We start from the raw sequence: 17198 nt of genomic DNA, 5'->3' as shown, positions 1-17198 counted from the left end.
TATGTTAAATTCGTCTTTATTAAAATTTTTATCTAATAATAATTGCATAAAATTTTTTTGCTCTAACAACTCTGAACCTTTTATTTCGCTTTGTTGACGAATAATATATATGATATAAAGTATATCTTATAATTTTTTTTTTTTGATTTTATTACTTTCATTTTATTAGTGGTCAAAATCTTTTTTCATAAATAATTGAAGTTCTTATTTATCAGGTAACCAAAAAATTTCGTGCGGTTTTTCCGTATATAATAAAAACACACAAAACGACAAAAGTAAGTACATTTATTCATCAAAATAGTCACCATTAGCATCTAAAACCTTTTCCCAACATAAAACAAGCTTATTTATTCCACTTCTAAAAAATTCTCGGTCCTTTGAGTCTATAAAAGCTTTCAACTCCATTTCAACCGCGTCCTGGTCTCGGAACTGCTGTCCTTTTAAATGATTTCCCAGGGAAAGGAAAAAATGGAAATCAGTAGGGGAGAGGTCTGGCGAGTATGGTGGATGAGGCAAACTCTCCCAACCAAGGCTTTGGAGCTTGTCCTGAGTCACGCGAGCGGTGTGCGGTCTCGCGTTGTCGTGGAGAAGCAGAACTCCTCTCCTGTGCACCAGTGCAGGCTGCTTTACAAGCAACAGGTCGTGAACTCGTTGCAGCTGTGCTGAGTAGACCAATCCAGTAATGGTTTGGCCTGTTGGGAGCAGCTCGTAATGCACCACACCAGCTGTAGTCCACCAAATGCAGAGCAAAACCTTCCGCTCGTGGAGATTGGGCTTGGGTGTCTTTGGGATGGGGTCATCGGGGGACAACCAATGGTAGCAACGCTTGGTATTGTTGTACACAATCCATTTTTCGTCGCATATCAATAAACGATCAAGAAAAGGCTCAACATTGTGGCGTGATAAGAGTGATGTGCAGATCGTAAGCCGTTGCTTCTTGTTGTCGATCGACAATTTGTGCGGAACCCACCGACTCAGCTTCCACGCTTTCCCAATTGCATGCAGATGCAGGCGGATGGTTTCAACACTCACAGCAAACCTCACTGCAAGTTCTTGGCAAGTTTGGCTGGAGTCAGACTCGACAGCGTCCTTCAGTTCATCCTCATCAACCAACAATGGGCGTCCAGAACGCGGCAGGTCTTCGATGGACTCATCTCCCGAAGAGAATCGCTGAAACCACTTCTGTGCTGTGCGTTCACTTACTGTACCTTCTCCAAATGCTGTGCAGATGTTTTTGGCCGCTTGTGTTGCATTCCTTCCAAGTTTGAACTCGTAAAGTAAGCAAGATCGAATAATCGTTGGTTGGGTTGCCATCCTTTCTTTACACAAAACCTTTCCTGTACAAGCCTACACTATATATGCAGCAACTGCGCGTGACACACGCGTTCTATTACGCAACAAAGCTACTTGCCTTGTGCGATGTGGGTGTTGTAAAAAATGCTAAAAACAATTCAATTACCAAAAACCGCACGAACTTTTTTGGTTACTTAATAATTATTATTTTTATAAAAATATTTATAATATTTTAATAATAATATTGTAGTATATAATAATTTCTATATCTAACTTAAAACAATTTTTTTTTGCAACTGTATTTAGTCACTTTGTTTTACTTTCTTAAAATCTTTTTATTTATTTTGTCGTAATTTTTTTACCGCAAATTGCAATAAATGAATGAATTTTAGATAAATATCTGATAGTATCTGCACACGAAAGTTAATTACATTATTATTAACTAAATGGCATCATCAGTTTTTCAAATGATTTTAATGAGATACAAAATGTGCAATCATTTTAATTCTTTAACTTTAGAGATTGAAGTTCTTATTTTTTTCAAGATTTTTGTATGTAATTGGGGTTGGCTGATTTATATCACTGATTTAAATCAAATGATTCTTCAGGATAGCTAATGATTTAAATTTAATTTTTCTTTTATGTTTGATTTTATTAATAAAATATTATTTAAAAACTTTTTTTTGTATTATTTTAAAATAAAGTGAATTAAATATAGCAGTACTATGTATTTTTAGGATTAATGACTCAAAGTAGTATAAGAATATATGTAAAGCAGTACACAAAACAAATCAACATAATTATCAGTTAAAACCAAGAAATTATTCTTCTGTGTACAACATTAAATATAATCATTAACACCAAATTGAATAGTTTTGATCGCCTTGAAGCAAAACACAAGCTTAGCAACCAGTCTATTTCTAAGTTAGAATGTACCAAGCTGTAGGAAGAGAACATAAGTTTAACTCCTGTAGAAGAGGACAGTCATTAATTGCAAAGTAGTATTTAATGTTTTACATAGATTTTTATCACAATGTGATCTCCACTGAACAGACAATAATGCTGTTAAAACCTCCGAGCTAAATTGAAATTCCAGGAATAGGTGTATATAACTATTGGAAAGATATGCGGGTATTGAAGGTTGGAATATTTCAACACAGTAGTTTTTCAACTTCATTCAACATTTGTCCTAGGTAATGAGGGTGAAGAAGATAAGTCGGAAAATGGGATGGTGTTACTGCCTTTTCGTATCTTTTTTTGAATTTCTTTTGGACAACTTTCTTACTTTTCACAAATGTTTGTTTTCTACACTCTTCCATACTTCCATACATCTTTTATTTTGCATTTGTCATTTTGTGCTTTATTAATTCTTCTGCTGACATTCTAACGACTAAGTTGGAGACATTCCGTTGCACTGTAGTGTCAACTGGTTAAACTCACAGATTTTTAGCAAAGTTGATCAATTTGCAATATACACTTTTAGGCAGTCACACATGGTATTCCAGCAAGTATCTTGAGGCAATACAAGATTTTGTCCACTAGCTTTTCTATATTCTGCCAAAGTAATCTGGTGGTTCCTGAAATATTGAACAATATATACTATTTGATCTTTAACATTGTCAGTTTCTAGGTCATTTGCTAATAAATTTATTATATGAGCAGAGCAACCATATGCAACCACATCAACATCTGATCATGATTCAATATTATGTCTCGTTTTGGATACATTAACTGAATTATCAGTAACAATGCTTCCTACATGACACCCAAATTTAAGTTCTATTTTTTTTAATTGATGAAACTGCTAGTTCTTCAAGATATTCACAAGTGTGAGACTTTCCAGATGTGTCGATTGTGTTAAGTAAACAGACATCACTAAATTCAGTTATAATTATAGCACAAATGATAGGTTTTTTGTGAACGTTTGATCAAGCATCCAGTGCTTATTTACAATCTCTCCTTTTAGAGAGTCTTTTATGACACCTTTTTCTTTATCAAACACTCTTGGTGAAAGTTTGTCAGCTATGTCCTTTCACTATAGTTTAGTCTCAACATCAACATAAGTTTTTTGAATTCTGGATGTTTAACTAGTTGAAATGATGAAATTGTTGTAAAAAAATCATTCTTGCAATCTGCAATTTTATCACATATATATATATATATATATATATATATATATATATATATATATATATATATATATATATATATATATATATATATATAGATATATGATAAAATTGCTAGTCTTGTGTATACAATCAGTAATATATTGAGATATCGAGAGTCAACTGTAATATATTTAAGAAATAAAAATAACATTACAAAATCTAAAAAAAAAAATTTTTTATATTTATCATTTACACATACATTTTAAATAATCTAAAATGTGTTTTCTTGAATTAGATGATTTTTTTTTCAAAAATGTTTTATTATAAAATGTAGAGTTAAAAGAAGGTTTTTAACTATTTTACTTCTTTTTAAGAAGTAAAATAGTTAAAAATCTAGCATTAAAAGGCTTGTAAAACAGGACATGATAGCTAGCATTAAAAGGCTTGTAAAACAGGTCATGGTAATTAGCAGTAAGGACTTATAAAACAGGTCATGGTAGGTCTCTACTTTTTTACTACCTACTACTTTTTCATTTTAACATTGTTACATTATTATAACGATTGCATCATTATGATAATGATGTCTTATCTTGTATTACATCTTTACATCTTTATTACGTTAATAATATAATAATATATCATAATGATTGTAATCCATTACTGAATGTAAATTATTTTTCTTGATCCATTGCTGAATGTATTTAAACATGGCTATAATTAAAAATATTTATCCTGATACTGTCAATACATTTTTGTTCAACACATTCAAACTTTAAACCTGGTTTAAAATTTTCAAAACTATATTTTTTAAAGGTTTACTTTGTGTAATGTTGTTTACTTGTCATTGATTATTGTTGTTTCCCTGCTGTTAGTTGTTTTTTTCCTGATGTTAATTATTGTTGCTTTCCTGTTGTTGATTTTTATTGGTTAATCTTTGTAACTTTTCTTAAATACAAAACATTTTATAGCAAAAGGAAAAATTATAAAATAATTATAGTACTAGGCAGTTTAAATTTACCTATTTAATTGTTTTTTTTAAACACCAGTCAATTTAGTTACTAGAAAGAAAAAAAATGTTATGAAAAAACATTAATAGACATAAAAATTTCAGACCTTTAGTAATTAATCATTAATTAATTATTTAAGGTTCAAAAAATACGCGCTGTAATTTTAAAATCAATCAATAAAAAACGTTATGAAGAATGAAAGCTATTTATATTAAAAAGCTATTTGTGCATTGTATGAAACAATAAAATAATTATAAGTGCTATTAGTTTTTATATTTTATTATCAGAATTAATTTAAATCAGAGGAGTTTTATTAAACTCTTCTGATTTTAATTTCGTATACAAATCTGCATTTAGAGATTTATGAGCATTGAATTTGACTGTTATATATTTGATTTATAAGAAAGTATTGAAAGTAAGCTAAATTCCTTGAGACTCTTGCGATTTGCGGCTGTTTCGTTTTTAATATTACATTGCACTGTGTGCTTTATTTTTTTAGTTTTATTTGAAGGTTTATCAAACGAATTAAAATATTAAAGTTTAAATTGTAATTTTTAATAATAATAATAATAATAATAATAGGTTTTATAATAAAATTTTTATAATTTCAAGATCAGTATAATTGATAATATATTAATCCTGAATACAATATATTAATCCTGAAATTTCAATGTAAATGATAAGTATTTATATTGATTTTGAAGTTATGATCTCATTATAAAAAATTTTTTAAATGAGATTTTAGTTTCAAGATTAATATAAATATTTTTTGTTGAATAAAAGCCATTGAGTTTTGTGTTAAAAACAGAGTTTACAGTTTTTAAAAAGCTAGAAGTTTAAAGACCAGAAGAATTTTCTGGTATCGCAATTTGAGATTAAATAACATGAGCTTGTAGTAATAAGCATAACAACTAAATATACAAAGATAATTTCTTAATAATAATGAATATATATCTTATAGTGTGTATATTTATTATTATTATTATCATTATTATTATTATTATTATTATTATTATTGTTATTATTATTATAAATATAAACGGAAGTATTTTATACTTTTAGTAATCAGTATATACAGTATATATAGTTATAAGTTTATATAAAATGCTCAACAGTTTATAATTTTGGCTGTATATAGTCAAATTTTTTTTGCTGTATTCAAATAAGGCTAAAATGTCCACTACAGTCAAGGTAGCTACTCTTTTTTTTGTTTTGTTTTTTAATTTACTTCCCAGTCCTATAACTGTAAAACGCAAAATTGCAGAGAAACAAGTTGAGCACCTTAATATCAGGGATGTGGTGGGTAGGACACGGTAGGCTTTAAACTACTATTTAAGTTACTACTTGCTTATTAAAACCATTTAACCTAATTTTTTTATTTTGATCATTCTGTTGGTTACACTGTAATTGATTACAATTGATCATTTCAGCTGTCTAAAAATTAAAAGAAATCAAAACTTTGTTGTAATAACCTTGTTTAACTTTGTATTCATTGCAAACAAAAAAAAGTTTTTCTTAGTCACTCCAGTTTTTTTGTGAGCAAAAAACTCAATATATATTCTGTTACAACAAGTAAAAATTTTATTATGTTGTATCTTGAAAATAATTTTTGACCTCATTTTAGGTTGTTGACCAGCGACAGTGATTATAGCTTGTATACAGTAACCTTATTTAAAAAAGTTATAGATGAGTTCAAACATCATGCGAGAGAGAGAAAGTAAGTTTTATTAGGAAAAAGTTTATTTTATTAGTGAAAAAATTTATAAAGCATTTTTTTTTTACAAATTTATGTTGTTTTTTTATTTATATTTTAAAGAATGGTTATAGTTTGTAAATTATAATTTTACTTCAACTGGTGCATATATATATATATATATATATATATATATATATATATATATATATATATATATATATATATATATATATATATATATATATGCATGTATATATGTGTATATATATATATATATGTATATATGCATGTATATATGTATATATATATCCATATATACATAAATAGAGAAAGAGAGGAAGAGAATGATAGAGAGAAATCAAATGTTAGCTAAGCCCTTTTAAAAAATTTACTTTAATTGATTTACAAAATGAAAAAATTTTAAATCTGTTTTTTAAATTATATAGGTTTTGTAAAGTTATATATAATATATTTTATTAATAAATTACATAAAGTTTAGTTAAAGTTAAATTGTATAAATTATATAAAGTTTGCAAACCATCATAAAAGTAAGTTGTTTTTTTATATAAAAGAGTGTTGCTTAATTTTATTTAAAAAAATAACTGTACAAAAGATCAAAGTTTTTAAGTTAATTCTAAACATTATCATATTGATCGTCTGACAGTAAGTTATTTGCCTCAAGATGGGATGTTAGAAATTTGTTGATCAAAGACTCAAAGAACTTGCTAACAACAGAAAGAAGACTGAAAATACGATGGTTGGGGGGGGGGTCAGAATGTTTACCAGAGTTTTTGAAAATTGAAACAACGGGTGCCATTTTCCAGCAGGCAGGAAAACAAAAATCAAGTATTTATTAAATAGTTTAGTAAGAATTGAAGAGAGTTCTGGAGAACACTTTTGTTAGAATATAACCAGAATGTTGTCTGGACCACAAGCTGTAGAAGAGTTTAATTGAGATATAACTTTAGCAACGGAAGCTGGAGCAATTTAAATGTCTAACAATGGATTGTCTAACATGTTTAATTGCATTGGAAGGAACAGCATTGTCAGATTCAAGAGTGGAATTAGTTTTGCCTTATCCTTGGAAGAGGTAATAAGATCAGTCCCATGAATGTTAGAACTACCTTTGTTAATGACGCTATTGAAGATTTTCCCAAAGTCTCTAGAACCTTTTGTGAACTGAGAATAATGGAGCTTAGCATAAGACAGCACCTTTTTACACCAATTTCTTGCATTAATAAATAGCCGTTCTCAAGTTCCTGTTCTCAAGAGAGTTGTTTTTCTGAAAAAGATGAAAAAAATGATTATGTTTAGTTATAGCAGCTGCTCAAGAAGGTGAAAACCATGGGGTAGAATGAGGCTTGGCTTGAAACTGACAAGAAGGAATAAAAGCATCCATTCCTGCCTGAATCCAGGAGATTACATAGCATTTATCAACTAAGAGAAAAAAGGCTTCAATCCAAGGACTGTCTTTAAAAGCCAAGCCATTCGGTGTGATGGGCATTAAAGTCACCAATAACAATATTGGCAGAGGGGCTAATAGAGAGGGCATGGTCAATTTGATCAGAAATTACATCTAAAAGAGTGAAGTCTTGGGAAGAAGGAGAACGATATAGAACAAAGAGTAGAGTACAAAAAGTAGAGTAAAGAGGTGCTGAGCAGAAGCACATAAAATAATGGTGAAAGGATTCGAACCTGATTTCGCGACAAATAGGTGAATTGCTTCATATGTATACCCCCAAGCCAAGCATGTATTTATTGTCTTTGCGAATAAAAGAATAGCACTTAAAAACACTGAGATCTGAAGAAGGAATAGCAAAATTTAAATTAGTCTCACTAAGAGCAAGCAAGTCTGGGAAATTTTGCAAGAGATAAGATTTAACTGATGGAAGGTTGCTGTGCAGACCACAAATGTTTGTAAAAGATATATTAAAACAGTTATGTGGTGGGGATATTTTTTTATACTTAATATCTTGGGTTTCTTTTGGCGTGATTTAAGTTTAAAGAGAACATGACTCATTCATAGATAGAGCAAGTTTTTTTTGTAATTCTCACTTGTTTATCAAATTAAGCTTTATTTGTGCATTAAAATGTTCTTAAAACATCTAAAAAGTTGTGGTAAAGTTGTCGCAACAAAATATTATATGCGTGGTCAGGAATAGCATGCAATCACATGCCGTTCCTGACCATGTATATGCAGGTCAGGTCATTGTTGTGTTTTATACTTCATCATCAAAACAACTCCAGCTACAAAAAAATATATATAAAAAATATTATTTTTATATTTTTATATAATATTAATTAATGTTATTTAGTGTTCATATATATAACATTAATAAGAAGTAATAAAAAATATTATTTTGCTGTGGATAACATTAAAGTTGGAGATGACAATTTTGTTTTCATGGCAACATTTTGGTATAACCTTTTTTATTTAGTAGTTTTAAAGTAAAATAGTTCTTCTAAACAAAGATTTTTTTCTAGATTTAAGTGGCCCTATCAATAATTTTCCATTATTGATTTTTTTTGGTAGTTTTTAAATTTCAAGATAGAAACGACATGGTTTTTGATGATTTTCCAAAATTTGTAAAACTTTTTTTTTATTTACCAGATATTTAGAAAGTTCTGTCAAATATGCTGTGGAATTTTCATGTTTGTAACAGGGATCTTTAAATGTGTACTTTGTTAAACCAATATAATTAAAACTATTATCATGCTGCAATGTTTTAACATTGCAGATGTAAAATATGTTTTTATAAATTTTTATTAAATTTTGCACATTTTTTGGACATAAATTTGCCCATTCTTTATATATGTGTAGGAGTTTATATCTGGAAAACTCAATCTTGAGTTAAAAGCAAAATCAAAATCCTTACTTGCCCAGCAAAAGTACATTGCTGGCAATCCAACAGCATGTTGATGTCTGGTCGGATTTTATTGAATTCTACTTTCATATCATGATGGTGTTTTGCAATAGTTGTTTCATCCTCTCCAATAGCAGTCTGTTTGGCTTTAAAAATAGAATTATATTTTAACAATAAAAGCTATCTTTTCATTCCAACGATTAATAAAATTTAAAGCAATTAACTTGTATAAATTCTAATGCTATTGCAAAATATAACTTTGAAATCACACATTCGAAACAGAATTATAATTATACAAAATGTATATTTTTTTGTGCTAAAATATTTGGTTATTTCAGTACCTAAATGCCTTGTTATTTTAGTACTTTGTTGTCTTGTTAGCTAAAACATAAATAAAAAGCTTATTCCTTCAAAAAAAAATTTGATTAGCACTTTGAATAAACTATGATTATATATTTAAGTTCACCAAATCTATTTTAAAAACATCTTATGGCAAATGGATATAAATTTAATCATAAAAAATTATTTTTGTAACATAAATTGAACAAAGTTCATAGTTTTGCACTTCTTGTCTTTTTGCCCTGGTTATTTCAGTGCCTGGTTATATTGGTATCAATCTTCCTACACTTTATGTAAAAACCATTAAATTTAATTGAGGAACTAATTAAATTTTATCTCATTTCAAAATACCAAATAAATGCAACATAATAGATTGGAATATTTTTTAATTTTATATACATCAACTGACAGATTGGTAGAGCATGCGAGGAGTGTTGCTACATTGGTTGAGGGTTTTGGTTTGGGCAGGTAATCTATCGATTAATGAAAAAATTTTAATGTCAAGGCTTATAAATTACCTTTTTTTTATTTTATTTACATTTTATGATAAAAATTAAAAGGCGACCACACACATATGCATATACATATACATACATGTGTGTGTGTGTGTGTGTGTGTGTGTGTGTGTGTGTGTGTGTGTGTGTGTGTGTGTGTGTGTGTGTGTGTGTGTGTGTGTAGAAATTTCAAGTCTGCTTTAGCCAAAGGTTTTTTAAACTCCACCAGGACATGATCGAATAATTTTACAGTTAAAATACAGTTACAAATGAAAATGAATCATTTAAAGAAACTGTTATTTACATGCTTTATATAAAATATGAGTTAAATGTATTGTTATATGTATAATTAAATTGATTAAACTGAGATGGACTTAATTTGATGGACTTAAAATGATAGACTTATCTATCTTAAAGCCAAGAAGTTCGTTGTAACTTTTGTATCATTAATAGCATTAGAGTTAATTTTTAGACCAGATATTTGTGACTGATTTGTGAACATTTCTCAGATGCTGAGACCTATCACTAGTGTCTTAAACAGTTGATGATATAATGATGATGTTTAACATTTTCTAAAGAACAAGCTTAACCGGTTTGGTTTGATGAAAATTAGCATTTTGTTTCGCAAAAATTTTACTGTCAGTAATGCGTTTAGTATAAAGTTAATTGATGCTTTTAACATGCTACTAATGGTCTTGTTGTAGTTGTTGTTAAGAGTGGTATTAAGAAACATAATATTGGAGTTTAAATAGTGGATTTAGTTGTCAATTTTTGATGAAGATTAATTGCTTTTTAATTATTTTTTTTAGTTTTTAGTAATTGTATTTAATGTTTTGGAATTCTTTTAGTTTCTAATATTTGTTTTTCAAATTTTCTTTCTATTGGTTGGTAAATTACATACTCAACAGTGTTTTTTAGTGATATTGGTATAATATTCTATTAGTATAACATTCTATTGGTGTAATCCTGCAATATTAAAACAATCCTGCTATAGTATAGTTCTGCAACATTAGTACAATTCTTTGAAATGTAACATGTAGCAGAGATATGTAATCTATTACCTTTCCTAATCGATTTTTTTTAGATTGTACATATAGTAATTTATTTTAAGATTTATAGTTCGTGATTTTGTTTGGGATGATGTTGAGATAGCAGCTAGTAAAGAAGAAATTACAAAGATGGCTGAAGATAAAAAAAAAAATTTTGTATGTTTTATTGTTGTTTTTATTTTTATTTTATGTGTGTGCAATTATTTAATATTAATTTTTATTATTTTTTTATTATGATATTTTTTGTTTTGATATTAGGTTGATACATATTTGGTTATTTTATTTTATTGCTGATATTTTTTATGTCATTTTATTATCCTGAAAACTTTAAAAGCTCATGTGCCTGATGTGTTTTATAATCCTAAAAGTAAAAAACATTAAATCAAACATTGTATTGTTAGTGTAGAATATTATTTTACAATAAAAATATTTTTATTGTAAATAAATTATAAAATCGTCAAAGTTGTATTATTAAAATATATTATAAAAAGTGTTGTAGGTGTCATATGTTGTGATAGGTGTTGTTGGTGTCCTATGTTGTGGTAGGTGTTGTAGGTCATATGTTGTGGTAGGTGTAATATGATATAATACTATTGTGGTGGGCAATATATATATATATATATATATGTATATATATATATATATATATATATATATATATATATACACATACATTATTATATTTTATATGTAGTGATGCTGTTTTTTGCATATATACTATCAAGAAAATGCTCGATGAACTAAGTCAGAACTATAATATAGTAGAAAATAAAACTACGTGGTTTTCAAGACATTAAGTTTCATGCTGTTGCAATCATCTTGTGAAATACAAATATAGTTTTTTTGTTAAAAAATTATATACAATTGAAACTAGTTACGAAAAACTATACAGAAAAAACTATTGTTATAACCGCGGATGTACACATGGGTTGTAGCAATAGTTTTTTCCATATACATTTTTTCTGTATAGTTTTTTCTGCTTCCTTGTGAATTTTTTTAATTTTTTATTCTTGCGATAATTTTAGTCCGAATAGTTTTGACCAAAAAATTTTATTTCAATGTTAAAAGTAATTTTTAAATTGAATTTTAAATTTTAGAAAAATTGCAGTAAAAAAAAAATTTTCCTTTTTTGGACTTGAATATAGAGAAAATTAGTTTTTTAAATCTGTAAGCAAATATGTGCGATGCATATTTTGTATCCACACAAATATAGTTATTGTTACAACCAACAACTTTTTAAATTATATAATATAAATATAGCATAAATAAATTATGGTACATTTGATAAAACCATAAAATGTATAATACTTGATATTTGCAGTAACAAATAGGATTAGCCTCATCATTATTTATTTTCAGTTTACTTGTATATTTTGCTCTGGTGATACGCATTTGTGACTTAGTTTTTATTATTATTTGTAAGTTAAACAAAGACTGTGAAATTAGTGCTCATAAAGTTTTTAACATTTGGTTTTTGATACCTGAATTTGAAATGAGACATGGTAAGCAATTAATAAATGAAGAATTAGCTTTAATCAAAGCATACAGAGATACAGGTTTATCTAATCGGGAAATTGCAAAGAAAATTAAAAGATCTCCATAAGTGGTTAATAATTACTTGAAGATGGGTGTTAGTTATGGAGTTTATAAGGTGGTGGCAAACGTAAAATTGATAATAGTACTAAATGAGTTATTGTACGTCGTGCTGCTGCTCAGCACATGACTGCATCTCATATTCGTGCTGACTTACAATTACCTGTAACTGTTCAACATGAGACAAATCTTACATGAAGATCCAAACACAGTTTTGAAAAAGTGTAAACCAAAACCAAAACTTACTATTTGTCATAAAGAAGCTAGATTACAGTTTGCAAAAGAACATATGTCTTGGCAGGAAGAGTGGCATCAAGTTCTCTATAGTGATGAAAAAAAGTTCAATCTAGATGGTCTTGATTGCTATCAATATTACTGGCACAATCTTCGAAAAGAGGAAGAAACTCTGATGAGTCATAATTTTGGTGGTGAAACTGTTATGGTTTGGAGGGCTTTTTCCTTTACTGGAAAACTTCCACTGGTATGGATTTCAACAAAAATGAATTCACTGGACTCCATTGACTTATTCGAAATTAGTTTGCTTGAACATGGTGAAGAATTGATGGGTGAAAATTTCACTTTTCAACAAGACAATGCTGCCATCCATAATTCAAATCTTACAAAAGGTTGGTTTAGAGAAAAAAATATTTACGTAATGGAATGGCCCGCTGCACTCCAGATCTTAACCCAATTGAAAATCTATGAGGAACACTTTCTAGAAAGGTTTATGGAAATGGTGAGCAATATTAATCCACATTGGAGCTGAAAACTCGTATCAGAGAAGCTGGAAATGAAATATCTAAAGAAATATCCAAAATCTTGTGACTAGTATGTCAAGTCGTATATTTGAAGTCATTAAAAATTCAGGAAGCAATACTAAATGTTAAATGAGCATAAAAACAAAATATTTTCTGTATTTTCTTGTATATAACGTAAATGAGGCTAATTCTGTTTTCTCCACAAATTGAATACCTTTTTTTTTTTTCCTGTGGTGAATTACGTCTTCCAAGATACTAACAACAATTAGCGGTTGTTTCTTAATATAAACATTAATGTATTTGAAATGATGTGGTCTTCGTAGAGGTATGGGAAAATTACGCCAACGTAATTACTTGTAATTAAGTTTATTTATTTTGTGGTTCTAAACTTTATATAAAAAAGGTGATATTTGTAAATAATTTATTCGCAGTCAGATGAAAATAAAATAAAATTGATAAACGAGTGAAATCATTAGTGTCTCAGGGAAAGTATTAAAAATTTCCCCACACTAAAAGGTGGCGACCCTGCCAGGACCTACGAAACCTACGAGTTAGTAAAGAATGGACCAAGAGCGAATTTACCAAAGAGAAGTCAGCATGATAAGAATAAACATTAAAAACATAGAACGCAACACGATTAATGGCGACAAATCAAGCATAATCTTGGCGCTGGACAAAATAACAAATTTATTGGGAAGATTTGAAATGGCAAAGGATGAGCTGACCAGGAAAATGCTTGACGACGGCGAAAGCATCGATTCAGTTGAAGAATGGCTTTCGAAACCAGTAATGGAAGTAGAAGCAGCAATTGAAATCAAAAACAAAATGGTGGACAAGTTGGATTCGATAAATAAAAACGAATGCGTCAGAAAATTTGAGTATGAAAAACAAATAGTGGAACAGCAGTTAACGATTCAAAAAGAAGCAGAACAAGCCTCATTGAGAAAACTTCAAAGCGAAGAAGAATGGTATTTAAAGAAACTAAAAATGAAAGAAATATTGCGTAAATCTCTTGGAAACGAAAACGAAGCTACTAAACAATCTGTCAAACTTCAAAAGTACACAATTACAAAATTTAATGGCGATTATAAAGACTGGTTGCGATTTTGGAATCAATTCACGGTAGAAGTTGACAACTCAAACATATCGAACATCAGCAAATTCAACTACTTGCTGGAACTTGTCGAAGGAAAGCCCAGGGAGGATATACTTGGTTTACCTCATTCGTTGGAAGGATACGATGAAGCTAAACGCATACTACAAGAAACTTACGGAAAAGATATTTGGGTTCACAAAGCATTGATTAAAGATTTGGAAGGATTGACGGCTATACATAGCTCGTACAAAATCAAAGAAGTTCACGACTTTTACAACAAGCTTGCAAGAACTGTACGAACATTTAAAACTATGCAGAAACTACAAACGGCTCAATCATTCGTGTATTCATTGATGGATAAACTTGGACCAGTTCGTGAAATACTTACACAAAACGATGATGGATGGGGAGAATGGGGACTGGAGCAACTTGTCGAAAAGTTGCAAAGGTACATTGAAAGGAATCCGTTGAACTCAACTTTTAACTCAAGCGACGAACAAACAAAGGGCGATAAAAAGAACACGAACGTTCAGTCAAGGCCCTATGAACATCGAAGCACTACGTTTAAACAATACAATGGCAGTCTTTATGACAAAGAAACCAGGGCAACTAGTGGAAAGCATGGATGTGTCTACTGTGGGTTACAAAATCACAAAAGCGAAGATTGTACAAAAGTACTAACTGTTGCAAGACGCAGGGAGATTTTAACAAACAAAAGATTATGTTACAACTGCATTGGTTACGGACACTCGGCGGTAAATTGTAAATCAAGAGGATGCAGAAAGTGCAACAAAAAACATCACACGTCCATTTGTCAAGATAGGAACGCAACAATGGATGGTAACATTGAAAATAAAAAAGAAAACATGGGAACGGTGCTTAATGCAAGCACAACTATTCACCCAACAGTGATCGCAAAAGTAAATGGTGAAAAAGTAAGGATAATGTTGGATACGGGTGCTGGAAGTTCCTATATATGTACGAATTTGATAACAAAACTAAAGTTGAAACCTACACGAAAGGAATATAAAAGTATTGAACAGCTCTATGGAACTGTGGACAAGCGTGTGGAAATATATAAGGTTACGCTAGAATCAACGACAATACCGGAATTTAGCATCAAAGTCGAATGCGCCAACGCAGAAAAGGAAACACTCACCTTTTTACCGAATCCGATGATCAAGGATGTTAAGAAGCATTTTGCAAAATTGAGGAGGCTGAAATTTAGCGATGATGAAGGGAGTGACGAACTTCAACCTGTTCACATTATACTCGGTGCGGCTGATTATCAGCGAATAAAAACCACGGAACCGGTAGTTCTCGGAAAAAATCCGGATAAAGATCCCGGAGCCGAATTAACGATGTTGGGATGGACTCTTTCTGGGAGACGAACACAATTTAGTTCAGGTATTGAGAGAAGTTTCTTATTGAACACTGGTCGTGATGAGTTTGAGCAAATGTGTAGTTTAGAAGTACTTGGATTATCGGACACAAATAGTGAGTCAATGTTCCACCAAGACTTCAGCGAAAAACTGCATCAAACCGAAGAAGGTTTCTATGAAACCAGAATGCCGTGGAAAAAGGGTGTTGTTAAACTACCAAATAACAGAAACCTGGCTCTTAAAAGATTGGGAAGTGTGACGACTCGATTGAAAAAACTTAAAAAACTAGAACAGTATAATGAAATAATGATGGAACAGATCAATGAGGGAATATTGGAAATGGCACCAGAAAAACCTACGGGAGAAATTATTCACTACGTTCCTCATCAAGCAGTAGTCAAGGAAAATGCCGAGTCAACAAAAATGAGAATTGTTTATGATTGTTCAGCTAGGAAAGACGCTCAGTAAACGACTGTCTAGAAGTGGGACCATCGCTGCAACCATTAATTTTTGACATACTCGTACGAAATCGAATGAATAAACTCTGCGTTTTAGCTGACGTGAAGAAGGCGTTTCTACAAATTCGAATACACGAAATGGATAGAGACGCACAACGCTTAATTTTTGAAGACTTGACTTGAAGAATATGGAATTAACGGATTTACGATTTACAAGGGTGATTTTTGGTTCAAGTTCAAGCCCTTACATTCTTGGTGCTACCATTAAAAAGCATATATCAAAATACAAGGACATTTATCCTAAAACGGTGCTTGCTTTGGAAGAAGATACTTATGTCGATGATATACAAGCAGGTGGAGAAACGGAAGATGAACTTATCAGGTTTAAAAATGAATCAACGCAAATCTTAATGAAAGCTGGGTTCCAGCTGCACAAATGGCATAGCAACGTGAGCAAATTGGAAAGCAACGCTGAGGGCAAATCAACAAAAATACTTGGGATTCCTTGGAACAAAGAAACGGATTAACTATCGATTGACTTTACTGCTTGCATCAATAGTGGAGATAAAGAAGTGATAACAAAAAGGAAAATGCTATCCGCCATTAACAGTGTTTTTGACGTATTGGGATTTAGTGCACCTATTTTAATCACTGGAAAAATATTATACAGTCGGCTATGCTTGTTAAAACTCGGATGGGATCAACAAATTCCATATGAACTTTCAGACGAATGGAAGACCTGGATCAAGGCAATACGAGTTAAAAGAACTATTTCAATTCCGCGGAGCGTTCTGTCTGAAAGAAGTATTGAAATGGAGCTCCATGGATTTTCAGATGCAAGTAAATCAGCAGTATGTGCATGCATCTACATTGCAGTGAGCCACCGATATTCGAAAACCAGTAACTTACTTGTAGCGAAAGCACGGATCGCACCAAGGGATCTTAGTATTCCTAGACTGGAGCTGGTAGCAGCACACACCTTGAGCAAGTTAATGAATCACGTTAGGAAGACATTGAACAAGTATAATATTATTGAAGTATATCATTGGGTTGACAGT

At 30.3% G+C, this 17198-nt stretch overlaps 1 protein-coding gene across 1 annotated transcript in view; it reads left to right on the top strand.

The window, feature by feature from the left end:
• The window catches only part of LOC100209803 (V-type proton ATPase subunit C), a 72047-nt gene that overhangs the window by 43653 nt on the left and 11196 nt on the right, over positions 1 to 17198 (top strand). The window contains exons 8-9 of the mRNA XM_065797945.1: positions 6036 to 6128; positions 10916 to 11009. Coding sequence (XP_065654017.1) covers positions 6036 to 6128; positions 10916 to 11009 — 187 coding nt within the window. The remainder of the gene's footprint in view (positions 1 to 6035; positions 6129 to 10915; positions 11010 to 17198) is intronic.

This window comes from Hydra vulgaris, chromosome 05, assembly GCF_038396675.1.
Source record: "Hydra vulgaris chromosome 05, alternate assembly HydraT2T_AEP".
NCBI classification, from domain to species: domain Eukaryota; kingdom Metazoa; phylum Cnidaria; class Hydrozoa; order Anthoathecata; family Hydridae; genus Hydra; species Hydra vulgaris.
Note: the sequence above shows the minus strand (reverse complement) of the source record. Positions and strands in the feature narration are given on the sequence as shown.